The sequence below is a fragment of the Oncorhynchus kisutch genome, linkage group LG29, assembly GCF_002021735.2.
Source record: "Oncorhynchus kisutch isolate 150728-3 linkage group LG29, Okis_V2, whole genome shotgun sequence".
NCBI lineage: Eukaryota > Metazoa > Chordata > Actinopteri > Salmoniformes > Salmonidae > Oncorhynchus > Oncorhynchus kisutch.
In genome coordinates, this window is record NC_034202.2 from 31,356,219 (window position 1) to 31,383,335 (window position 27,117).

The window sequence follows — 27,117 nt, forward strand, 5'->3', positions numbered from 1 at the left end:
ACCCCCCCCCCCCCCCCCCCCCCCCCCCCCCCCCCCCCCCCCCCCCCCCCCCCAAGCTCCGGCCGCAAAACCTGAACCTAGAGGGGAGGGTCTGGGTGGGCATCTGTCCGCGGTGGCGGCTCTGGTGCAGGACGTGGCCCCCACTTCACCGTAGTCTTCCCCCACCTTGTCCGCTTCCGTGACCTCCTAGCCACGGCAACCCTACTTAATAACACGGGACAGAGGGGCAGCTCGGGACAGAGGGGCAGCTCGGGACAGAGGGGCTCTTCAGACTCCGACAGCACAGGAGAGGAGGAAGGCTCTGGCAGATCCTGGCTGACTGGCGGATCTGGAAGAGTCTGGCTGACTGGCGGATCCTGGCTGACTGGCAGATCTGGAAGAGTCTGGCGGATCTGGAAGAGTCTGGCTGACTGGCGATCTGGAAGAGTCTGGCAGACTGGCGGATCCTGGCTGACTGGCAGATCTGGAAGAGTCTGGCTGACTGGCGGATCCTGGCTGACTGGCAGATCTGGAAGAGTCTGGCGGATCTGGAAGAGTCTTTTTCTCTCCAATTTCGTGGTATCCAATTGTTTTAGTAGCTACTATCTTGTCTCATCGCTACAACTCCCCTACGGGCTCGGGGGAGACGAAGGTTGAAAGTCATGCGTCCTCCGATACACAACCCAACCAAGCCGCACTGCTTCTTAACACAGTGCGCGTCCAACCCGGAAGCCAGCCGCACCAATGTGTCGGAGGAAACACTGTGCACCTAGCAACGCAACCTTGGTTAGCGCGCACTGCGCCCGGCCCGCCACAGGAGTCGCTGGTGCGCGATGAGACAAGGACATCCCTACTGGCCAACCCCTCCCTAAGCCTCCCCCTAGGCCAATTGTGCGTCGCCCCAAGGACCTCCCAGTCGCGGCCGGTTATGACAGAGCCTGGGCGCGAATCCAGAGTCTCTGATGGCACAGCTGGCGCTGCAGTACAGTGCCCTTAACCACTGCGCCACCCGGGAGGACCTTCACTGTTAAACTTAAACTCCTGATATAACCTGTCATCCCTTGTCCAATATCAAACTCCTGATATACCCTGTCATCCCTTGTCCAATATCAAACTCCTGAGTCTTGACCTTTAGCCACGAACTGGAACCTCTGAATCAAAAGCTCACAGCCCAGAATACTGATCCTGACACTAATTCTTAAATGAACATCTTACTTAAGCAGTCATTTAAACCCAAGCTTTATCCCCAACCCTGATCACCACTGTTCTCTAACAGTCGAACGTTTCACTTCTGGCCCTGTCTTTCCCCATAGGAGAGCATGCTGAGATCCAATCCAGCACACTCCACTGTCCAGCACTCTGTAGGCTGACAGGATCCAAACAAGAAGCAGTAATCACCAGAGGACAAGGGGTGAAGGCAAACCACAAACACACCGAGACTGGGAACCCTGAGAGATGAAGGAGAGCCTCCCCCCACAGAGTGGACTGACTGTGGAGGACAGATAAGGGGTTGGAGGAGTGGGATGTGATTGCTTGATTTCTAGACTCACAATACCCTGGAGCCATTACAAAGAAGAGAGAAGAGAGATAAACAGAGAAAGAGAGACAGAAAGACAGAACAAGAGAGAGAAAAGTGAGATAGAGAGAAAAAAAGAGAGAAAAAGAGAGATTTAGAGAGAAAGAGAGTTTGAGAGAGATAAACAGAGCGATTGAGTGAATATGTGTTTTGTTCGTTTGTATATCTGATTGAGCGGATGTGTGTGTTTGCAAGGCTACATTTTGCTCTGTGTATTGTTGACGTATACACCTGCTGTAGAGTAGGAGGAGGAAGTGTGGAGTCAGTGTGCAGGTTTAGGTGATGATGTAAAAGACAGTGTTACGTCAATCAGTCTGCTGCAGAGGCAAAGGTTAAAGGTAGTTCACCGGCACACAGCTAAAAATAACCCCACATGCTCACTACCTCCCTAGAGTTGAAATGTTTTAACATCAAATTAGAGCCGGGCGTCAGAGAGTGCTGAAATATGAATACACAGCTAGCCTAAATATGCTGACCAGCAGGCTTTTACCAGGCCTCAACAGGGGAGCAGAGAGAGAGACCGCAAGGGGAACAGTGGAGAGAATGAAAAAGAGACAGAGAGGGGAGAGGGAGAAAGACAGCAGAGGAGAGAGAGAGTGAGAGAGAGCTTGGAGGAAAGGTAGAATCAACGGAGCTTTCATTAAGAAAGCGATCAACGGCTGCTACCCTTTAAACAAAACATTCCTTTTATTTCTGCTCTGTCTCTCCACAGATTGATCATCGCTCACTTGAGGATCAGGATGCACTAGAGAGCATGTCTATACTTGCAGGGGAGACTAGAATGCTCCCTTCTAAAACTCTAGAAATACAGTTGAAGTCAGACGTTTACATACACCTTATACAAATACATTTTAACTCAGTTTTTCCACAATTCCTGACATTTAATCCTAGCTAAAATTCCGTCTTAGGTCAGTTAGGATCACCACTTTATTTTAAGAATGTGAAATGTCAGAATAATAGTAAGAGAGAACGATTTATTTCAGCTTTATTTCTTTCATCACATTCCCAGTGTGGCAGAAGTTTACATACACTCAATTAGTATTTGGTAGCATTGCCTTTAAATTGTTTAACTTGGGTCAAACGCTTCAGGTAGCCTTCCACAAGCTTCCCACAAAAAGTTGGCCCATTCCTCCTGACAGAGCTGGTGTAACTGAGTCAGGTTTATAGGCCTCCTTGTTTGCACACGCTTCTTCAGTTCTGCCCACACATTCTCTATAGGGTTGAGGTCAGGGCATTGTGATGGCCCCTCCAATACCTTGACTTTGTTGTCCTTAAGCCATTTTGCCACAACTTTGGAAGTATGCTTGGGGTCATTGTCCATTTGGAAGACCCATTTGCGACCAAGCTTTAACTTTCTGACTGATGTCAAGAGATGTTTCTTCAATATATCCACATTATTTTACTCCCTCATGATGCCATCTATTTTGTGAAGTGCACCAGTCCCTCCTGCAGCAAAGCTCCCCCACAACATGATGCTGCCACCCCCGTACTTCACGGTTGGGATGGTGTTCTTTGGCTTGCAAGCCTCCCCCTTTTCCTCCAAACATAACGATGGTCATTTTGGCCAAACAGTTCTATTTTTGTTTCATTAGACCAGAGGACATCTCTCCAAAAAGTACCATCTTTGTCCCAATGTGCAGTTACAAACCGTAGTCTGGCTTTTTATGGCGGTTTTGGAGCAGTGGCTTCTTCCTTGCTGAGCATCCTTTCAGGTTATGTTGATACATGACTTGTTTTACTGTGGATATAGATAAGTTTGTACCTGTTTCCTCCAGCATCTTCACAAGGTCCTTTGCTGTTGTTCTGGGATTGATTTGCACTTTTCGAACCAAAGTATGTTCATCTCTAGGAGACAAGTCTCCTTTCTGAGTGGTATGACGGCTGCGTGGTCCCATGGTGTTTATACTTGCGTACTATTGTTTGTACAGATGAACATGGTACCTTCAGGCATTTGGAAATTGCACCAAAGGATGAACCAGTCTTGTGGAAGTCTTGGCTGATTTCTTTTGATTTTCCCATTATCTCAAGCAAAGAGGCACTGAGTTTGAAGGTAGGCCTTGAAATACATCCACAGGTACACCTCCAATTGACTCAAATGATGTCAATTAGCCTATCAGAAGCTTCTAAAGCCATGACATAATTTCCTGGAATGTTCCAAGCTGTTTAAAGGCACAGTCAACTTAGTCTATGTAAACTTCTGACCCACTAGAATTGTGATACAGTGAATTATAAGTGAAATAATCTGTCTGCAAACAATTGTTGGAACAATTACATGTGTCATGCACATAGTAGAAGTCCTAACTGACTAGCCAAAACTATAGTTTGTTAACAAGAAATTGGTGGAGTGGTTGAAAAACAAGTTTTAATGACTCCAACCTAAGTGTTTGTAACTTTCTACTTCAACTGTATGTTGTTAATGCACAACCCCAACGCAGCAGTGGGAAAAAGCTATTTTTAACAAAATTAGGGAACAATGCTGTTATGTCAGCGGATATTGTCTTCAAGACTACAGAGAGATTTTAGAAGAAAATGAAAATGTATCACTTCAAATGATAATGATCTTACAGGCTAACTCGGGTAATACCTCTGGTCTCTGTCAGATGTTTCATTAACTAGCTGTATGTTGTAGCTGTGGTATAAGCAATGTGGCTCTACATAAGCCAACAGCTAAGCAGTGTCATAATAATGTGCTCCAACACCCTCAACGATTTATCAAGCAAACAGAACGCAACGTATCTAATGGCTTCAGTCAGTCAAGGCAAAATGAACCACAATTAACCTAAAAGCTATGCCAACACGCTCCACTTACCCACACAAACCCACACAAACCTTCTCTCTCACCTACACAAACCCAGTCACTCACTTACACAAACTTACACACACCCACTCAATCACTTACACAAACCCACACAAACCCACTTACTCACTTACACAAACCCACACAAACCCACTTACTCACTTACACAAACCCACACAAACCCACTTACTCACTTACACAAACCCACTTACTCACTTCCACAAACCCTCACTATCTCTCCCAACATCAATCACAACCGTCAATTATTTTCAGTGCTTCATATGGAATACCATTCATATTGCAATATAAACACATGAGTATCAACAGTCAGATGTTTCCATTGGAGTGTTGTAATCTTCCAGAACAGCACTGATTATGCAGTCAGTCAGGCAACTAGAGATTGGTTTCTATTTCTGTAGTTGCTGTGTCTAAATGTGTACTCTGTTTAAGGGGGAAAATCAGGGTAAACAGATGCTGAGAGAGAGAGAGAGAGAGAGAGAGAACGAGAGAGAGAGAGAGAGAGAGAGAGAGAGAGAGAGAGAGAGAGAGAGAGAGAGAGAGAGAGAGAGAGAGAACGAGAGCGAAAGAGAGAGAGAGAGAGAAAGAGAGAGATAACGAACAATAGCAGTAGAGACAGGAACAGAAGAGGCAAGTACACTCCAGACTGGCCCTGACCTGAGGGCAACACAGCTCTGCCCAAAGAAGGACAGGAGGAGAGGAAGGTGGGGGGATGAGAGAGGGTGAGATAGATGTGGGGGGATGAGAGAGGGCGAGATAGATGTGGGGGGATGAGAGAGGGCGAGATAGATGTGGGGGGGAGGGAGGGAATGGCAGCAGATCCACACAGGTGTGTGTGTGTGTGTGTGTGTGTGTGTGTGTGTGTGTGTGTGTGTGTGTGTGTGTGTGTGTGTGTGTGTGTGTGTGTGTGTGTGTGTGTGTGTGTGTGTGTGTGTGTGTGCAATGGGGATGTTACAGGGGTTCATTTTGACGGGACATCATTCACACACCGTCATTTATGAAAGCCTCTTATGCACTTCCACAGAAAACAAATCCGGTGTGTTTGAGAGAGAGGTAGGGAGAGATAAGGGCCAGCTACACATTATTGCACAATGAAACGGTAAATGACACATGCGTAGCATCACATAGAAGGGACTCAGAGGATACTGAGAACTGTAACAGTATTGGGGAAGTATTCTGACCCCTTCACCTTTTCCACACTTTGTTACATTACAGCCTTATTCTAAAGTTGATTAAATCGTTTTCCCCCTCAATCTACACACAATACCGCATAATGACAAAGCAAAAAAATGTTTTTAGACGTTTTTGCAAACGTATTCAAATCAAAAAAGTATTCAGACCCTTTACTCAGTACTTTGTTAAAGCACCTTTGGCAGCGAGGGACTCAGAGGATGGTGAGAACTATAGAGACTATATACTCCCTGAAATACCAGCATACACTGACAGTGTAGACAGAGGAGCTACAAAGGAGGTTATGTTCACATGATTGGGACACAGGGTCTGTGATTCACACATATTTCTCAGGAACCAAATGTGTGGCGACAAATATCCTCATTCCGGAAATCCAAGCTTCATGTTGGTGAGTGCCGATATTAGCAAATGTATAAAAAAAAACTACATTCCTGTCACCATAAGAGAAACCATCCATGCTATTAGTTCCACGAGTTCACTGAGTTGAGAAAAGTCTCACTCAACAAATTGAGCCTCTTATTTCTCCTTATCTTTTCACATTCTGGGCAGAGAGTTGAAAACCCTAATGAAACTGGTTACAAAGAATGCTTTAGATGAGAGTGTCAGACCAGACATGGACCAAACTAAGTATTATGAGTACATAAAGCAGTTTATGTGTGATTCTTCAGAATACACCATCACTCAAGGTGCAGCAAAGATGTAAATGGTTGTCTATGTTAAACATGACAAAAAAGCCAATATATTTCCCTAGTAATGATCACAAATCTCAATTTTGATAATTTTCACACAATTTCACACACCATTTAACCACAGAAACCACAATACCACAATAGCAATATGACATAGCTGGATCTGACTGTCATCAGAGGAGTCAGTCAACCACTATGTTCACTTGGTGCCTACCATTATATGGTGCGGATGCTTCTTGGCTTTCCGGACGTTGTCGATGAATCGCCGACCCATTTTTTTGGCATACCACACCGAGACGAACATCCTGCCTGAGTGCTGAGCACTGAGCCGCCGTGTGGAACCTAACAAACACTGTTCACCTTCAAAAAATGACGGACGAGCTGGGTGAGTGGGTGGCAGAGAGGAAGAGAGGGGGTGCGTTGAAGGGGCGTTTCCTCTCCCAAAAATATGACAAAGGCATAAACACTTATGATATCAAAGATGATATCAAGGCAGTCTCTGCCACATGCCTACATTATTAGGAGTATCCGTATAGCCGGGGAATATCTCAATAGAAGTTAAATATGTTTTTTAAAATAACCCCATAGGCCTACTAAACATGAACATTCAACTCATGCAAAACAACCGAAAGCCAAGTATCTCAACAATACCGCTGATATCAAGCATTGGGCAGATGGCTTTACATTCCAAAACAGATTTTTTTTTTTATCCGGGGGTGCCGAAATCACGGTCTGGGAACCAAAATAACTTGGGAGAGGCTGAGTAGAGTTTGGACTCTGTCGACAGCGTTCCTTCCTCCCTCTGCTGTGTAATCCAAGTGTGGAGTCGTTCGTTTGAGGAAGACGGCAGCTCGAGTGGAATTGTAGCCTACCTGCCTGTCTAATAATTAGCCTACATCTCAAATATCAAAAATAGTGCTATTTGGAACAGCTGTCAATTGAAATATGGACCAAAAATAAATAGCACAGCCTACGAATAGCCTACGACAGGGCTACTTATTTTCCATTCAAGTCACACTGAATATGGTTGCATCTAATTTGGGAAAACAAGCTCTAAACACATGAGTCCCTGCATATCTAAAATGTGTTCCGTTATTCTATATTCTGAGGAGCGCGACCGTTCTCTCCATTCGAGCTCCATCCTCTGTTTTAGAACAGCCCGCTGTAGTCTCTCTCTCTCTGAGTGAATATCCCATGCTCCCCACCCTGTACTGTGCTCACTGAGATGCAGTTTATGCTGCTGCGGCTGCTGTGCCCCCTCCCACCCCAGGGGAAGGAAAAGGGGAAGTTTGATGGCAGGGGAGGGGTGTTGATGGTGTTAGTGGTGTTTGTTTGTGTTTAAAGAGGGTAGAGTTGTGTTTATGTTTGAAGAGGGTAGAGTTGTGTTTATGTTTGAAGAGGGAGTGGTGACTAAGCTTTGGAACAAGCAGTAATAAACAAACCTAAATTGACATTTTAATCTAAAGTTAAACACACTGCAATATGTGCTTGGTTATACATATTTCATATCCCTGTAGTCAGTTCAAACTATAATCTCTGCACCACTCATCAATTAAACAACATAGCAGCAACCCACTGTATCAGCCTAGCAGTTTACACAGTGTTCTACCAATGCAGCACAGTAGGTTGCACTTCCAATGCCAATCAGCTGCGCAGTCATTACTGTGTTGGCCACATGCTGCCGACACGCAGTATTCCAATGAGCTATTCCTCTCTGGCAGGCAACATTTTCTTTCTGCCACCAGGCAGCCCTAGTCTCTCTGTCTTTCTCTCGGTCTGTCTACCTGTCAGTCTGCCTGAGCTGTGCTTAACAGTGCTCCACTGCTCCAGGCTTTCCCAATAGGACCTGACTCTACAGGGATGCCACTTCTCTAGAGCAGCGCTGGGAACAGAGAACACATATTTAATGTTTAATTCAATATTCTGTTTGTTTCTCTTCCCCTCTCTGTACCCCCTATCTCTCTCTCTCCTCTGTCTGTGTCCATCCCTCCTCTCCTTTTCACCAGCTCTCCACCCCACTCTGCTGCAGCCAATGAAGTCAGCACCATGGACAGTAACACAGACAGCGATGGAACACTAAGAGAGAGCCGGAGAGACAGAGGGAGAGATCCCTAAAGAGAAAGAGAGAGGGAGGGGTGCCTGAGTGAGAGATGCAGTGGGAAACACTGTGCAATGTCTGGGTCTGGCAATCATCCTATTGCTGTGTCTCTAGCGGCAAGAGTCAGCCAATTACGTTGCTCCTTGGTGGCAAACTGCTCAAACTTGGAGGAAGTGGAGAAAGTCTCTTGACATTGTCACCATCTTCTCTTTTATGATCTCCCTCTATCATTCTCTCTATGACTCAGTCACGTGCATGCACACACACACACACACACACACACACACACACACACATGTATATATATATATATATGAGTTATGTAAGGACATGCAGAGCTGACAACCTCATTTTAGTAAATAAGTTCTCTCCCCCTGCCCTACCCTTACCTAATTTTGTCTCAGGGCCCACTCTACTCTCACTCCCTCCCTCTCTTCTATCTAATGCTGACGATTTTCTCTTCTTCTAGCTCGCATCGTTTTTCTCTTCCTCTGCTCTCCGCTCCCCTTCCCAGTAGACTTAAGCTTCTCTTGCACAGTAATTACATTGGAGCTGCAGGGACATCTTTAAACATTTATTAAAGAAAAGTAAGGAAGACAAAGAAAATGAAGATACCAGTCAGATACAGAGATGAATGCAGAGAGAGAGAGGGAGCAAGGGGAAGAGAGAGGAAGGGAGAAGGAGCGATGCAGGGACATGGGGAATACGTTAGAGGAAAATGGTAATTGAATTCCTGCATAAAAAATGACTGGGTTACTTGACTGTAACCAAAATATGGCAGTAAATATGAGGGAGGTCAACAGACTCTCATAGTATACAGTATGTGGAGGGAGGAGTTAGAGGAGAGGGAGAGAGGGAGGGAGATGGATGAGAGGGAGGAGGGGGGAGGGGTTGGATGATAGGGAGAGAGGGAGGAGTTGGATGAGAGGGAGGAGTTGGATGAGAGGGAGGGAGGGAGGGAGATGGATGAGAGGGAGGGAGAGAGGGAGGAGTTAGAGAGGGAGAGAGGGAGGGGGGGAGATGGATGAGAGGGAGGGAGAGAGGGAGAAGATAAATGAGGGAGAGAGGGAGGAGTTGGATGAGAGGGAGGAAGGGAGGGAGATGGATGAGAGGGAGGAGTTAGGAGAGGGAGGGAGGGAGATGGATGAGAGGGAGGGAGAGAGGGAGGGAGATGGATGAGAGGGAGGGAGAGAGGGAGGGAGATGGATGAGAGGGAGAGAGAGAGGGAGGAGTTGGATGAGAGGGAGAGAGAGAGGGAGGAGTTGGATGAGAGGGAGGAGTTGGATGAGAGGGAGATGGATGAGAGGGAGGGAGGGAGGGAGGGAGGGAGGGAGGGAGGGAGGGAGGGAGGGAGGGAGGGAGGGAGGGAGGGAGGGAGGGAGGGAGGGAGGGAGGGAGGGAGGGAGGGAGGGAGGGAGGGAGGGAGGGAGGGAGGGAGGAGATGGATGAGAGGGAGGGAGATGGATGAGAGGGAGGGAGAGAGGGAGGAGATGAATGAGAGGGAGGAGTTGGATGAGAGGGAGAGAGGGAGAGAGGAGATGGATGAGAGGGAGGGAGAGAGGGAGGGAGGAGATGGATGAGAGGGAGGGAGAGAGGGAGGAGATGGATGAGAGGGAGGGAGAGAGGGAGGAGTTAGAGGAGAGGGAGAGAGGAGATGGATGAGAGGAGATGGAGAGAGGGAGGGATGAGAGGGAGGGAGAGAGGAGGAGATGGATGAGGGGGGAGAGAGGGAGGAATTGGATGAGAGGGGATAGGGAGGAGTTAGATGAGAGGGAGGGAGGGAGGAGGAGATGGATGAGAGGGAGGGAGATGGATGAGAGGGAGGGAGAGAGGGAGGAGATGATGAGAGGGAGGAGTTGGATGAGAGGGAGAGAGGGAGAGAGGAGATGGATGAGAGGGAGGAGAGAGGGAGGGAGGAGATGGATGAGAGGGAGGGAGAGAGGGAGGAGATGGATGAGAGGGAGGGAGAGAGGGAGGAGTTAGAGGGAGAGGGAGAGAGGAGATGGATGAGAGGAGATGGAGAGAGGAGATGGATGAGAGGGAGGGAGAGAGGGAGGGAGAGAGGAGATGGATGAGAGGGAGGGAGGAGATGGATGAGAGAGAGGGAGAGAGGGAGGGATGAGAGGGAGGGAGAGAGGGAGGAGATGGATGAGAGGGGGGAGAGAGGGAGGAATTGATGAGAGGGAGATAGGGAGGAGTTAGATGAGAGGGAGGGAGGGAGGGAGGAGATGGATGAGAGGGAGGGAGAGAGGGAGGAGATGGATGAGAGGGAGGGAGAGAGGGAGGAGATGGATGAGAGGGAGGGAGAGAGGGAGGAGATGGATGAGAGGGAGGGAGAGAGGGAGGAGATGGATGAGAGGGAGGGAGAGAGGGAGGAGATGGATGAGAGGGAGGGAGAGAGGGAGGAATTGGATGAGAGGGAGATAGGGAGGAGTTAGAGGAGAGGGAGAGAGGAGATGGATGAGAGGAGATGGATGAGAGGGAGGGAGAGAGGAGATGGATGAGAGGGAGGGAGAGGGAGGGAGGAGATGGATGAGAGGGAGGGAGAGAGGAGATGGATGAGAGGGAGGGAGAGAGGAGGGAGGAGATGTATGAGGGGGAGAGAGGGAGGGAGGAGATGGATGAGAGGGAGGGAGGAGATGGATGAGAGGAGGGAGAGAGGGAGAGAGGAAATGAATGAGGGGAGAGGAAGGAGATGGAGAAGAGAGAGAGAGGGAGGAGTTAGAGGAGAGGGAGAGAGGAGATGGATGAGAGGAGGGAGAGAGGGAGGAGGTGGATGAGAGGGAGGAGTTAGAGAGGGAGGGAGGGAGATGGATGAAAGGGAGGGAGAGAGGGAGGGAGTTAGAGAGGGAGGGAGGGAGATGGATGAGAGGGAGGGAGAGAGGGAGGGAGTTGGATGAGAGGGAGAGAGGGAGGGAGGGAGGAGATGGATGAGAGGGAGGCAGGGAGGGAGGGAGGAGATGGATGAGAGGGAGGCAGAGAGGGAGGGAGGAGATGGATGAGAGGAGGCAGAGAGGGAGGGAGGAGATGGATGAGAGGGAGGGAGAGAGGGAGGAGATGGATGAGAGGGAGAGAGGAGATGGGTGAGAGGGAGGGAGAGAGGGAGGGAGGATATGGATGAGAGGGAGGGAGAGAGGAGAGGGAGGGAGAGAGGAGATGGATGAGAGGGAGGGAGAGGGAGGGAGGAGATGGATGAGGGAGGGAGAGACGGAGGGAGGAGATGGATGAGAGGGAGGGAGGGAGGAGATGGATGAGATGGATGAGAGGGAGGGAGAGAGGAAATGGAGAAGAGTGAGAGAGGGAGGAGATGGAGAAGAGGGAGAGAGGAGATGGATGAGAGGGGAGAGAGGGAGGGAGGAGATGGATGAGAGGGAGGGAGAGAGGGAGGGAGGAGATGGATGAGAGGGAGGGAGAGAGGGAGGGAGGAATGGATGAGAGGGAGGGAGAGAGGGAGGAGATGGAATGAGAGGGAGAGAGAGAGGGAGGAGATGGATGAGAGGGAGGGGGGGGAGGAGTTGGATGAGAGGGAGGGAGGGAGGAAATGGATGAGAGGGAGGAGTTGGATGTGAGGGAGAGAGGGAGGATGCTGAGTATCAAATAAATGTTTATGTGTCACATGCTTAGTTAACAACAGGTGTGGACGAACAGTGAAATGCTTACTTACAGGCCCTTCCCAACAATGCAGAGAGAAAGAAACAGAGAAATAATAGAAAGTAAAACATGTAATAGAAGTAATAATAAATACACAATGAGTAATGATAACTTGGCTTATACACAGGGTATCAGTACAGAGTCCATGTGCAGGGGTACGAGTTATTCAGGTAGATATGTACATATAACTAGGAATTAAGTGATAGACAGTAAACAGTAGCAGCAGTGTATGTGATGAGACAAAAAAGTTAGTGCAAAAGGGGTCAGAGAAGGGAGGGAGAGGGGCAGATTGATAGCATAGTGTAGCGAGAATAGTAGGCTAATGTGCAGTGGATAGGGGGAGTAGGATTGATAGCATAGTGTAGTGAGAATAGTAGGCTAATGTGCAGTGGATAGGGGGGAGTAGGATTGATAGCATAGTGTAGCGAGAATAGTAGGCTAATGTGCAGTGGATAGGGGGAGTAGGATTGATAGCATAGTGTAGCGAGAATAGTAGGCTAATGTGCAGTGGATAGGGGGAGTAGGATTGATAGCATAGTGTAGAGAGAATAGTAGGCTAATGTGCAGTAGATAGGGGGAGTAGGATTGATAGCATAGTGTAGCGAGAATAGTAGGCTAATGTGCAGTGGATAGGGGGAGTAGGCTTGATAGCATAGTGTAGCGAGAATAGTAGGCTAATGTGCAGTGGATAGGGGGAGTAGGATTGATAGCATAGTGTAGTGAGAATAGTAGGCTAATGTGCAGTGGATAGGGGGAGTAGTATTGATAGCATAGTGTAGAGAGAATAGTAGGCTAATGTGCAGTGGATAGGGAGAGTAGGATTGATAGCATAGTGTAGCGAGAATAGTAGGCTAATGTGCAGTGGATAGGGGGAGTAGGATTGATAGCATAGTGTAGTGAGAATAGTAGGCTAATGTGCAGTGGATAGGGGGGAGTAGGATTGATAGCACAGTGTAGAGAGAATAGTAAGACTAATGTGCAGTGGATAGGGGGAGGGGCAGATTGATAGCATAGTGTAGCGAGAATAGTAGGCTAATGTGCAGTGGATAGGGGAGTAGGATTGATAGCATAGTGTAAAGAGAATAGTAGGCTAATGTGCAGTGGATAGGGGGAGTAGGATTGATAGCATTGTGTAGAGAGAATAGTAGGCTAATGTGCAGTGGATAGGGGGAGTAGGATTGATAGCATAGTGTAGCGAGAATAGTAGGCTAATGTGCAGTGGATAGGGGGAGTAGGATTGATAGCATAGTGTAGCGAGAATAGTAGGCTAATGTGCAGTGGATAGGGGGGGAGTAGGATTGATAGCACAGTGTAGAGAGAATAGTAGGCTAATGTACAGTGGATAGGGGAGTAGGCTTGATAGCATAGTGTAGAGAGAATAGTAGGCTAATGTGCAGTGGATAGGGGGAGTAGGATTGATAGCATAGTGTAGAGAGAATAGTAGGCCTTAATGTGCAGTGGATAGGGGGAGTAGGATTGATAGCATAGTGTAGCGAGAATAGTAGGCTAATGTGCAGTGGATAGGGGGATGTAGGATGGATAGCATAGTGTAGAGAGAATAGTAGGCTAATGTGGCAGTGGATAGGGGGAGAAGGATTGAATAGCATAGTGTAGAGAGAATAGTAGGCTAATGTCAGTGGATAGGGGGAGTAGGATTGATAGCATAGTGTAGAGAGAATAGTAGGATAATGTGCAGTGGATAGGGGAGGGGCAGATTGATAGCATATGTCGGCGAGAATAGTAGGCCTAATGTGCAGTGGATAGGGGGAAGTAGGATTGATAGCAAGTGTAGAGAGAATAGTAGGCTAATGTGCAGCGGATAGGGGGAGTAGGGATTGATAGCATTGGTGTAGAGAGAATAGTAGACTATGTGCAGGTGGATAGGGGGAGTAGGAGTAGATAGCCATAGTGTAGCGAGAATAGATGGCTAATGTGCAGTGGGATAGGGGGAGTAGATTGATAGCATAGTGTAGGAGAATAGTAGGCTAATGTGTCAGTGGATAGGGGAGTAGGCTTGATAGCATAGTGTAGACGGAGAATAGTAGGCTAATGTGGCAGTGGATAGGGGGAGTCAGGATTGATAGCACAGTGTAGAGAGAATAGTAGGCTAATGTACAGTGGATAGGGGGAGTAGGCTTGATAGCACAGTGTAGAGAGAATAGCAGGCTAATGTGCAGTGGATAGGGGGAGTAGGTTTGCTAGCATAGTGTAGCGAGAATAGTAGGCTAATGTGCAGTGGATAGGGGGAGTAGGATGGATAGCATAGTGTAGAGAGAATAGTAGGCTAATGTGCAGTGGATAGGGGGAGTAGGATTGATAGCATAGTGTAGCGAGAATAGTAGGCTAATGTGCAGTGGATAGGGGGAGTAGGATGGATAGCATAGTGTAGAGAGAATAGTAGGCTAATGTGCAGTGGATAGGGGGAGTAGGCTTGATAGCATAGTGTAGAGAGAATAGTAGGCTAATGTGCAGTGGATAGGGGGAGTAGGCTTGATAGCATAGTGTAGAGAGAATAGTAGGCTAATGTGCAGTGGATAGGGGAGGGGGCAGATTGATAGTAATAGTGTAAGCGAGAATAGTAGGAGCTAATGTGCAGTGGATAGGGGGAGTAGGTTTGATAGCATAGTGTAAGCGAGAATAGTAGGCTAATGTGCAGTGGATAGGGGGAGTAGGATTGATAGCATAGTGTAGCGAGAATAGTAGGCTATGTGCAGTGGATAGGGGGAGTAGGATTGATAGCATAGTGTAGAGAGAATAGTAGGTAATGTGCAGTGGATAGGGGGAGTAGGATTGATAGCATTGTGTGGAGAGAATAGTAGGCTAATGTGCAGTGGATAGGGGAGTAGGATTGATAGCATAGTGTAGTGAGAATAGTAGGCTAATGTGCAGTGAATAGGGGGAGTAGGATTGATTAGCATAGTGTAGAGAGAATAGTAGGCTAAATGTGCAGTGGAGGGGGAGTAGGATTGATAGCATAGTGTAGTGAGAATAGTAGGGCTAATGTGCAGTGAATAGGGGGAGTAGGATTGATAGCATAGTGGTAGAGAGAATAGTAGGCTAATGTGCAGTGGATAGGGGGAGTAGGATTGATAGCATAGTGTAGAGAGAATAGTAGGCTAATGTGCAGTGGATAGGGGGAGTAGGATGATAGCATAGTGTAGAGAGAATAGTAGGCTAATGTGCAGTGGATAGGGGGAGTAGGCTTGATAGCATAGTGTAGCGAGAATAGTAGGCTAATGTGCAGTGGATAGGGGGAGTAGGATGGATAGCATAGTGTAGAGAGAATAGTAGGCTAATGTGCAGTGGATAGGGGGAGTAGGCTTGATAGCATAGTTTAGCGAGAATAGTAGGCTAATGTGCAGTGGATAGGGGAGTAGGATGGATAGCATAGTGTAGAGAGAATAGTAGGCTATGTGCAGTGGATAGGGGGAGTAGGATGGATAGCATAGTGTAGAGAGAATAGTAGGCTAATGTGCAGTGGATAGGGGGAGTAGGATTGATAGCATAGTGTAGAGAGAATAGTAGGCTAATGTGCAGTGGATAGGGGGAGTAGGCTTGATAGCATAGTGTAGAGAGAATAGTAGGCTAATGTGCAGTGGATAGGGGGAGTAGGATTGATAGCATAGTGTAGAGAGAATAGTAGGCTAATGTGCAGTGGATAGGGGGAGTAGGATTGATAGCATAGTGTAGAGAGAATAGTAGGCTAATGTGCAGTGGATAGGGGGAGTAGGATTGATAGCATAGTGTAGCGAGAATAGTAGGCTAATGTGCAGTGGATAGGGGGAGTAGGATTGATAGCATAGTGTAGAGAGAATAGTAGGCTAATGTGCAGTGGATAGGGGGAGTAGGATGATAGCATAGTGTAGAGAGAATAGTAGGCTAATGCAGTGGATAGGGGGAGTAGGATTGATAGCTAGTGTAGAGAGAATAGTAGGCTAATGTACAGTGGATAGGGGGAGGGGCAGATGATAGCATAGTGTAGCCGAGAATAGTAGGCTATGTGAAGTGGATAGGGGGAGTAGGCTTGATAGCATAGTGTAGAGAGAATAGTAGGGCTAATGTGCAGTTGACAAGGGGAGTAGGAATTGATACGCATAGTGTAGAGAGAATAGTAGGCTAATGTGCAGGTGGAAGGGGAGTACGGATTGATAGGCATAGTGTAGAGAGAATAGTAGGCTAATGGTGGCAAGTGGACTAGGGGGAGTAGGATTGATTAGCCATAGTGTGAGAAGAATAGTAGGCTAATGTGCATGGATAGGGGGAGTAGGCTTGATAGCATAGTGGTAGCCGAGAATAGGTAGGCTAATGTGCAGTTGTGATAGGGGGAAGTAGGATGGATAGCATAGTGTAGAGAGAATAGTAGGCTAATGTGCAGTGGAATAGGGGGAGTAGGATTGATAGCATAGTGTAGAGAGAATAGTAGGCTAATGTACAGTGGATAGGGGGAGTAGGATTGATAGCATAGTGTAGTGAGAATAGTAGGCTAATGTGCAGTGGATAGGGGGAGTAGGATTGATAGCATAGTGTAGAGAGAATAGTAGGCTAATGTGCAGTGGATAGGGGGAGTAGGATTGATAGCATAGTGTAGCGAGAATAGTAGGCTAATGTGCAGTGGATAGGGGGAGTAGGCTTAATAGCATAGTGTAGAGAGAATAGTAGGCTAATGTGCAGTGGATAGGGGGAGTAGGATTGATAGCATAGTGTAGAGAGAATAGTAGGCTAATGTGGCAGTGGATAGGGGGAGTAGGCTTGATAGCATAGTGTAGAGAGAATAGTAGGCTAATGTGCAGTGGATAGGGGAAGGGGCAGATTGATAGTACAGTGTATCGAGAATAGTAGGCTAATGTGCAGTGGATAGGGGGAGTAGGATTGATAGCATAGTGTAGCGAGAATAGTAGGCTAATGTGGCAGTGGATAGGGGGAGTAGGATTGATAGCATAGTGTAGAGAGAATAGTAGGCTAATGTGCAGTGGATAGGGGGAGTAGGATTGATAGCATAGTGTAGTGAGAATAGTAGGCTAATGTGCAGTGGATAGGGGGAGTAGGATTGATAGCATAGTGTAGTGAGAATAGTAGGCTAATGTGCAGTGGATAGGGGGAGTAGGATTTGATAGCATAGTGTAGCGAGAATAGTAGGCTAATGTGCAGTGGATAGGGGGAGTAGGGATGATAGCACAGTGTAGAGAGAATAGTAGGCTAATGTACAGTGGATAGGGGGAGTAGGATTGATAGCATGGGTGTAGAGAGAATAGTAGGCTAATGTGCAGTGGATAGGGGGAGGGGCAGATTGATAGCATAGTGTAGCGAGAATAGTAGGCAATGTGCAGTGGATAGGGGGAGTAGGATTGATAGCATAGTGTAGAGAGAATTAGTAGGCTAATGTGCAGTGGATAGGGGAGTAGGATTGATAGCATAGTGTAGCGAGAATAGTAGGCTAATGTGCAGTGGATAGGGGGAGTAGGATTGATAGCATAGTGTAGCGAGAATAGTAGGCTAATGTGGCAGTGGATAGGGGGAGTAGGATTGATAGCACAGTGTAGAGAGAATAGTAGGCTAATGTACAGTGGATAGGGGGAGTAGGCTTGATAGCATAGTGTAGAGAGAATAGCAGGCTAATGTGCAGTGGATAGGGGGAGTAGAATTGATAGCATAGTGTAGAGAGAATAGTAGGCTAATGTGCAGTGGATAGGGGGAGTAGGCTTGATAGCATAGTGTAGCGAGAATAGTAGGCTAATGTGCAGTAGATAGGGGGAGTAGGATGGATAGCATAGTGTAGAGAGAATAGTAGGCTAATGTGCAGTGGATAGGGGGAGTAGGATTGATAGCATAGTGTAGAGAGAATAGTAGGCTAATGTACAGTGGATAGGGGGAGTAGGATTGATAGCATAGTGTAGAGAGAATAGTAGGCTAATGTGCAGTGGATAGGGGGAGGGGCAGATTGATAGCATAGTGTAGCGAGAATAGTAGGCTAATGTGCAGTGGATAGGGGGAGTAGGGTTGATAGCATAGTGTAGAGAGAATAGTAGGCTAATGTGCAGTGGATAGGGGAGTAGGATTGATAGCATAGTGTAGTGAGAATAGTAGGCTAATGTGCAGTGGATAGGGGGAGTAGGATTGATAGCATAGTGTAGCGAGAATAGTAGGCTAATGTGCAGTGGATAGGGGGAGGGGCAGATTGATAGCATAGTGTAGCGAGAATAGTAGGCTAATGTGCAGTGGATATGGGGAGGGGCAGATTGATAGCATAGTGTAGCGAGAATAGCAGGCTAATGTGCAGTGGATATGGGGAGTAGGATTGATAGCATAGTGTAGAGAGAATAGTAGGCTAATGTGCAGTGGATAGGGGGAGGGGCAGATTGATAGCATAGTGTAGCGAGAATAGTAGGCTAATGTGCAGTGGATAGGGGGAGTAGGATTGATAGCATAGTGTAGAGAGAATAGTAGGCTAATGTGCAGTGGATAGGGGGAGTAGGATTGATAGCATAGTGTAGCGAGAATAGTAGGCTAATGCGCAGTGGATAGGGGGGAGTAGGATTGATAGCATAGTTTAGCGAGAATAGTAGGCTAATGTGCAGTGGATAGGGGGAGTAGGATTGATAGCAAGGTGTAGAGAGAATAGTAGGCTAATGTACAGTGGATAGGGGGAGTAGGATTGATAGCATAGTGTAGAGAGAATAGTAGGCTAATGTGCAGTGGATAGGGGGAGGGGCAGATTGATAGCATAGTGTAGCGAGAATAGTAGGCTAATGTGAAGTGGATAGGGGGAGTAGGCTTGATAGCATAGTGTAGAGAGAATAGTAGGCTAATGTGCAGTGGATAGGGGGAGTAGGATTGATAGCATAGTGTAGTGAGAATAGTAGGCTAATGTGCAGTGGATAGGGGGAGTAGGATTGATAGCATAGTGTAGAGAGAATAGTAGGCTAATGTGCAGTGGATAGGGGGAGTAGGCTTGATAGCATAGTGTAGCGAGAATAGTAGGCTAATGTGCAGTGGATAGGGGGAGTAGGCTTGATAGCATAGTGTAGAGAGAATAGTAGGCTAATGTGCAGTGGATAGGGGGAGTAGGATTGATAGCATAGTGTAGAGAGTATAGTAGGCTAATGTGCAGTGGATAGGGGGAGTAGGCTTGATAGCATAGTGTAGAGAGAATAGTAGGCTAATGTGCAGTGGATAGGGGGAGTAGGATTGATAGCATAGTGTAGAGAGAATAGTAGGCTAATGTGCAGTGGATAGGGGGAGTAGGATTGATAGCATAGTGTAGAGAGAATAGTAGGCTAATGTGCAGTGGATAGGGGGAGTAGGATGGATAGCATAGTGTAGTGAGAATAGTAGGCTAATGTGCAGTGGATAGGGGGAGTAGGATTGATAGCATAGTGTAGTGAGAATAGTAGGCTAATGTGCAGTGGATAGGGGAGTAGGATTGATAGCATAGTGTAGCGAGAATAGTAGGCTAATGTGCAGTGGATAGGGGGAGTAGGATTGATAGCATAGTGTAGAGAGAATAGTAGGCTAATGTGCAGTGGATAGGGGGAGTAGGATTGATAGCATAGTGTAAAGAGAATAGTAGGCTAATGTGCAGTGGATAGGGGGAGTAGGATTGATAGCATAGTGTAGTGAGAATAGTAGGCTAATGTGCAGTGGATAGGGGGAGTAGGATTGATAGCATAGTGTAGCGAGAATAGTAGGCTAATGTGCAGTGGATAGGGGGAGTAGGATTGATAGCATAGTGTAGAGAGAATAGTAGGCTAATGTGCAGTGGATAGGGGGAGTAGGATTGATAGCATAGTGTAGTGAGAATAGTAGGCTAATGTGCAGTGGATAGGGGGAGTAGGATTGATAGCATAGTGTAGTGAGAATAGTAGGCTAATGTGCAGTGGATAGGGGGAGTAGGATTGATAGCATAGTGTGCGAGAATAGTAGGCTAATGTGCAGTGGATAGGGGGAGTAGGATTGATAGCATAGTGTAGAGAGAATAGTAGGCTAATGTGCAGTGGATAGGGGGAGTAGGATTGATAGCATAGTGTAGTGAGAATAGTAGGCTAATGTGCAGTGGATAGGGGGAGTAGGATTGATAGCATAGTGTAGTGAGAATAGTAGGCTAATGTGCAGTGGATAGGGGGAGTAGGTTTGATAGCATAGTGTAGAGAGAATAGTAGGCTAATGTGCAGTGGATAGGGGGAGTAGGTTTGATAGCATAGTGTAGTGAGAATAGTAGGCTAATGTGCAGTGGATAGGGGGAGTAGGATTAATAGCATAGTGTAGAGAGAATAGTAGGCTAATGTGCAGTGGATAGGGGGAGTAGTATTGATAGCATAGTGTAGAGAGAATAGTAGGCTAATGTGCAGTGGATAGGGGGGAGTAGGATTGATAGCATAGTGTAGAGAGAATAGTAGGCTAATGTGCAGTGGATAGGGGGAGTAGGATTGATAGCATAGTGTAGTGAGAATAGTAGGCTAATGTGCAGTGGATAGGGGGAGTAGGATTGATAGCATAGTGTAGAGAGAATAGTAGGCTAATGTGCAGTGGATAGGGGGAGTAGGATTGATAGCATAGTGTAGAGAGAATAGTAGGCTAATGTGCAGTGGATAGGGGGAGTAGGATTGATAGCATAGTGTAGTGAGAATAGTAGGCTAATGTGCAGTGGATAGGGGGAGTAGGTTTGATAGCATAGTGTAGAGAGAATAGTAGGCTAATGTGCAGTGGATAGGGGGAGTAGGGTTGATAGCATAGTGTAGAGAGAATAGTAGGCTAATGTGCAGTGGATAGGGGGAGTAGGATTGATAGCATAGTGTAGAGAGTATAGTAGGCTAATGTGCAGTGGATAGGGGGAGTAGGCTTGATAGCATAGTGTAGAGAGAATAGTAGGCTAATGTGCAGTGGATAGGGGGAGTAGGATTGATAGCATAGTGTAGAGAGAATAGTAGGCTAATGTGCAGTGGATAGGGGGGATTAGGATTGATAGCATAGTGTAGTGAGAATAGTAGGCTAATGTGCAGTGGATAGGGGGAGTAGGATTGATAGCATAGTGTAGAGAGAATAGTAGGCTAATGTGCAGTGGATAGGGGGAGTAGGATTGATAGCATAGTGTAGTGAGAATAGTAGGCTAATGTGCAGTGGATAGGGGGAGTAGGATTGATAGCATAGTGTAGAGAGAATAGTAGGCTAATGTGCAGTGGATAGGGGGAGTAGTATTGATAGCATAGTGTAGAGAGAATAGTAGGCTAATGTGCAGTGGATAGGGGGAGTAGGATTGATAGCATAGTGTAGAGAGAATAGTAGGCTAATGTGCAGTGGATAGGGGGAGTAGGATGGATAGCATAGTGTAGTGAGAATAGTAGGCTAATGTGCAGTGGATAGGGGGAGTAGGATTGATAGCATAGTGTAGTGAGAATAGTAGGCTAATGTGCAGTGGATAGGGGGAGTAGGATTGATAGCATAGTGTAGCGAGAATAGTAGGCTAATGTGCAGTGGATAGGGGGAGTAGGATTGATAGCATAGTGTAGAGAGAATAGTAGGCTAATGTGCAGTGGATAGGGGGAGTAGGATTGATAGCATAGTGTAGTGAGAATAGTAGGCTAATGTGCAGTGGATAGGGGGAGTAGGATTGATAGCATAGTGTAGTGAGAATAGTAGGCTAATGTGCAGTGGATAGGGGGAGTAGGTTTGATAGCATAGTGTAGAGAGAATAGTAGGCTAATGTGCAGTGGATAGGGGGAGTAGGATTGATAGCATAGTGTAGTGAGAATAGTAGGCTAATGTGCAGTGGATAGGGGGAGTAGGATTGATAGCATAGTGTAGAGAGAATAGTAGGCTAATGTGCAGTGGATAGGGGGAGTAGTATTGATAGCATAGTGTAGAGAGAATAGTAGGCTAATGTGCAGTGGATAGGGGGAGTAGGCTTGATAGCATAGTGTAGAGAGAATAGTAGGCTAATGTGCAGTGGATAGGGGGAGTAGGATTGATAGCATAGCGTAGAGAGAATAGTAGGCTAATGTGCAGTGGATAGGGGGGAGTAGGATTGATAGCATAGCGTAGTGAGAATAGTAGGCTAATGTGCAGTGGATAGGGGGAGTAGGGTTGATAGCATAGTGTAGTGAGAATAGTAGGCTAATGTGCAGTGGATAGGGGGAGTAGGATTGATAGCATAGTGTAGTGAGAATAGTAGGCTAATGTGCAGTGGATAGGGGGGAGTAGGATTGATAGCATAGTGTAGAGAGAATAGTAGGCTAATGTGCAGTGGATAGGGGGAGTAGGATGGATAGCATAGTGTAGAGAGAATAGTAGGCTAATGTGCAGTGGATAGGGGGAGTAGGATTGATAGCATAGTGTAGAGAGAATAGTAGGCTAATGTGCAGTGGATAGGGGGAGTTAGGATGGATAGCATAGTGTAGTGAGAATAGTAGGCTAATGTGCAGTGGATAGGGGGAGTAGGATTGATAGCATAGTGTAGTGAGAATAGTAGGCTAATGTGCAGTGGATAGGGGGAGTAGGATTGATAGCATAGTGTAGCGAGAATAGTAGGCTAATGTGGCAGTGGATAGGGGGAGTAGGATTGATAGCATAGTGTAGAGAGAATAGTAGGCTAATGTGCAGTGGATAGGGGGAGTAGGGTTGATAGCATAGTGTAGTGAGAATAGTAGGCTAATGTGCAGTGGATAGGGGGAGTAGGATTGATAGCATAGTGTAGTGAGAATAGTAGGCTAATGTGCAGTGGATAGGGGAGTAGGTTTGATAGCATAGTGTAGAGAGAATAGTAGGCTAATGTGCAGTGGATAGGGGGAGTAGGATTGATAGCATAGTGTAGTGAGAATAGTAGGCTAATGTGCAGTGGATAGGGGGAGTAGGATTGATAGCATAGTGTAGAGAGAATAGTAGGCTAATGTGCAGTGGATAGGGGGAGTAGTATTGATAGCATAGTGTAGAGAGAATAGTAGGCTAATGTGCAGTGGATAGGGGGAGTAGGCTTGATAGCATAGTGTAGAGAGAATAGTAGGCTAATGTGCAGTGGATAGGGGGGAGTAGGATTGATAGCATAGCGTAGAGAGAATAGTAGGCTAATGTGCAGTGGATAGGGGGAGTAGGATTGATAGCATAGCGTAGTGAGAATAGTAGGCTAATGTGCAGTGGATAGGGGGAGTAGGGTTGATAGCATAGTGTAGTGAGAATAGTAGGCTAATGTGCAGTGGATAGGGGAGTAGGATTGATAGCATAGTGTAGTGAGAATAGTAGGCTAATGTGCAGTGGATAGGGGGAGTAGGATTGATAGCATAGTGTAGAGAGAATAGTAGGCTAATGTGCAGTGGATAGGGGGAGTAGGATGGATAGCATAGTGTAGTGAGAATAGTAGGCTAATGTGCAGTGGATAGGGGGGAGTAGGATTAATAGCATAGTGTAGAGAGAATAGTAGGCTAATGTGCAGTGGATAGGGGGAGTAGTATTGATAGCATAGTGTAGAGAGAATAGTAGGCTAATGTGCAGTGGATAGGGGGAGTAGGATTGATAGCATAGTGTAGAGAGAATAGTAGGCTAATGTGCAGTGGATAGGGGGAGTAGGATTGATAGCATAGTGTAGTGAGAATAGTAGGCTAATGTGCAGTGGATAGGGGGAGTAGGATTGATAGCATAGTGTAGAGAGAATAGTAGGCTAATGTGCAGTGGATAGGGGGAGTAGGATTGATAGCATAGTGTAGAGAGAATAGTAGGCTAATGTGCAGTGGATAGGGGGAGTAGGATTGATAGCATAGTGTAGTGAGAATAGTAGGCTAATGTGCAGTGGATAGGGGGAGTAGGTTTGATAGCATAGTGTAGAGAGAATAGTAGGCTAATGTGCAGTGGATAGGGGGAGTAGGGTTGATAGCATAGTGTAGAGAGAATAGTAGGCTAATGTGCAGTGGATAGGGGGAGTAGGATTGATAGCATAGTGTAGAGAGTATAGTAGGCTAATGTGCAGTGGATAGGGGGAGTAGGCTTGATAGCATAGTGTAGAGAGAATAGTAGGCTAATGTGCAGTGGATAGGGGAGTAGGATTGATAGCATAGTGTAGAGAGAATAGTAGGCTAATGTGCAGTGGATAGGGGGATTAGGATTGATAGCATAGTGTAGTGAGAATAGTAGGCTAATGTGCAGTGGATAGGGGGAGTAGGTTTGATAGCATAGTGTAGAGAGAATAGTAGGCTAATGTGCAGTGGATAGGGGGAGTAGGATTGATAGCATAGTGTAGTGAGAATAGTAGGCTAATGTGCAGTGGATAGGGGGAGTAGGATTGATAGCATAGTGTAGAGAGAATAGTAGGCTAATGTGCAGTGGATAGGGGGAGTAGTATTGATAGCATAGTGTAGAGAGAATAGTAGGCTAATGTGCAGTGGATAGGGGGAGTAGGATTGATAGCATAGTGTAGAGAGAATAGTAGGCTAATGTGCAGTGGATAGGGGGAGTAGGATGGATAGCATAGTGTAGTGAGAATAGTAGGCTAATGTGCAGTGGATAGGGGGAGTAGGATTGATAGCATAGTGTAGTGAGAATAGTAGGCTAATGTGCAGTGGATAGGGGGAGTAGGATTGATAGCATAGTGTAGCGAGAATAGTAGGCTAATGTGCAGTGGATAGGGGGAGTAGGATTGATAGCATAGTGTAGAGAGAATAGTAGGCTAATGTGCAGTGGATAGGGGGAGTAGGATTGATAGCATAGTGTAGTGAGAATAGTAGGCTAATGTGCAGTGGATAGGGGGAGTAGGATTGATAGCATAGTGTAGTGAGAATAGTAGGCTAATGTGCAGTGGATAGGGGGAGTAGGTTTGATAGCATAGTGTAGAGAGAATAGTAGGCTAATGTGCAGTGGATAGGGGGAGTAGGATTGATAGCATAGTGTAGTGAGAATAGTAGGCTAATGTGCAGTGGATAGGGGGAGTAGGATTGATAGCATAGTGTAGAGAGAATAGTAGGCTAATGTGCAGTGGATAGGGGGAGTAGTATTGATAGCATAGTGTAGAGAGAATAGTAGGCTAATGTGCAGTGGATAGGGGGAGTAGGCTTGATAGCATAGTGTAGAGAGAATAGTAGGCTAATGTGCAGTGGATAGGGGGAGTAGGATTGATAGCATAGCGTAGAGAGAATAGTAGGCTAATGTGCAGTGGATAGGGGGAGTAGGATTGATAGCATAGCGTAGTGAGAATAGTAGGCTAATGTGCAGTGGATAGGGGGAGTAGGGTTGATAGCATAGTGTAGTGAGAATAGTAGGCTAATGTGCAGTGGATAGGGGGAGTAGGATTGATAGCATAGTGTAGTGAGAATAGTAGGCTAATGTGCAGTGGATAGGGGGAGTAGGATTGATAGCATAGTGTAGAGAGAATAGTAGGCTAATGTGCAGTGGATAGGGGGAGTAGGATGGATAGCATAGTGTAGAGAGAATAGTAGGCTAATGTGCAGTGGATAGGGGGAGTAGGATTGATAGCATAGTGTAGAGAGAATAGTAGGCTAATGTGCAGTGGATAGGGGGAGTAGGATGGATAGCATAGTGTAGTGAGAATAGTAGGCTAATGTGCAGTGGATAGGGGGAGTAGGATTGATAGCATAGTGTAGTGAGAATAGTAGGCTAATGTGCAGTGGATAGGGGGAGTAGGATTGATAGCATAGTGTAGCGAGAATAGTAGGCTAATGTGCAGTGGATAGGGGGAGTAGGATTGATAGCATAGTGTAGAGAGAATAGTAGGCTAATGTGCAGTGGATAGGGGGAGTAGGATTGATAGCATAGTGTAGTGAGAATAGTAGGCTAATGTGCAGTGGATAGGGGGAGTAGGATTGATAGCATAGTGTAGTGAGAATAGTAGGCTAATGTGCAGTGGATAGGGGGAGTAGGTTTGATAGCATAGTGTAGAGAGAATAGTAGGCTAATGTGCAGTGGATAGGGGGAGTAGGATTGATAGCATAGTGTAGTGAGAATAGTAGGCTAATGTGCAGTGGATAGGGGGAGTAGGATTGATAGCATAGTGTAGAGAGAATAGTAGGCTAATGTGCAGTGGATAGGGGGGAGTAGTATTGATAGCATAGTGTAGAGAGAATAGTAGGCTAATGTGCAGTGGATAGGGGGAGTAGGCTTGATAGCATAGTGTAGAGAGAATAGTAGGCTAATGTGCAGTGGATAGGGGGAGTAGGATTGATAGCATAGCGTAGAGAGAATAGTAGGCTAATGTGCAGTGGATAGGGGGAGTCGGATTGATAGCATAGCGTAGTGAGAATAGTAGGCTAATGTGCAGTGGATAGGGGGAGTAGGGTTGATAGCATAGTGTAGTGAGAATAGTAGGCTAATGTGCAGTGGATAGGGGGAGTAGGATTGATAGCATAGTGTAGTGAGAATAGTAGGCTAATGTGCAGTGGATAGGGGGAGTAGGATTGATAGCATAGTGTAGAGAGAATAGTAGGCTAATGTGCAGTGGATAGGGGGAGTAGGATGGATAGCATAGTGTAGAGAGAATAGTAGGCTAATGTGCAGTGGATAGGGGGAGTAGGATTGATAGCATAGTGTAGTGATAATAGTAGGCTAATGTGCAGTGGATAGGGGGAGTAGGATGGATAGCATAGTGTAGAGAGAATAGTAGGCTAAAGTGCAGTGGATAGGGGGAGTAGGATTGATAGCATAGTGTAGTGAGAATAGTAGGCTAATGTGCAGTGGATAGGGGGAGTAGGATTGATAGCATAGTGTAGAGAGAATAGTAGGCTAATGTGCAGTGGATAGGGGGAGTAGGATTGATAGCATAGCGTAGTGAGAATAGTAGGCTAATGTGCAGTGGATAGGGGGAGTAGGATTGATAGCATAGTGTAGTGAGAATAGTAGGCTAATGTGCAGTGGATAGGGGGAGTAGGATTGATAGCATAGTGTAGTGAGAATAGTAGGCTAATGTGCAGTGGATAGGGGGAGTAGGCTTGATAGCATAGTGTAGAGAGAATAGTAGGCTAATGTGCAGTGGATAGGGGGAGTAGGATGGATAGCATAGTGTAGAGAGAATAGTAGGCTAATGTGCAGTGGATAGGGGGAGTAGGCTTGATAGCATAGTGTAGAGAGAATAGTAGGCTAATGTGCTGTGGATAGGGGGAGTAGGCTTGATAGCATAGTGTAGTGAGAA

General features: G+C 46.5%; 1 protein-coding gene across 4 annotated transcripts in view; it reads right to left on the bottom strand.

Annotated features, from left to right (window-relative positions):
• LOC109874161 (disks large homolog 4) overlaps window positions 1–27,117 on the bottom strand; it is a 114,337-nt gene that overhangs the window by 25,152 nt on the left and 62,068 nt on the right. The window contains exon 1 of one of the 4 annotated variants that reach the window (XM_031809379.1): window positions 6,465–7,397. The exons of the other annotated variants lie outside the window; for them this stretch is intronic. Coding sequence (XP_031665239.1) covers window positions 6,465–6,554 — 90 coding nt within the window. The 5' untranslated portion in view covers window positions 6,555–7,397. Of the gene's footprint in view, window positions 1–6,464; window positions 7,398–27,117 lie in introns of those variants that run through there. 4 annotated transcript variants of the gene reach the window in all.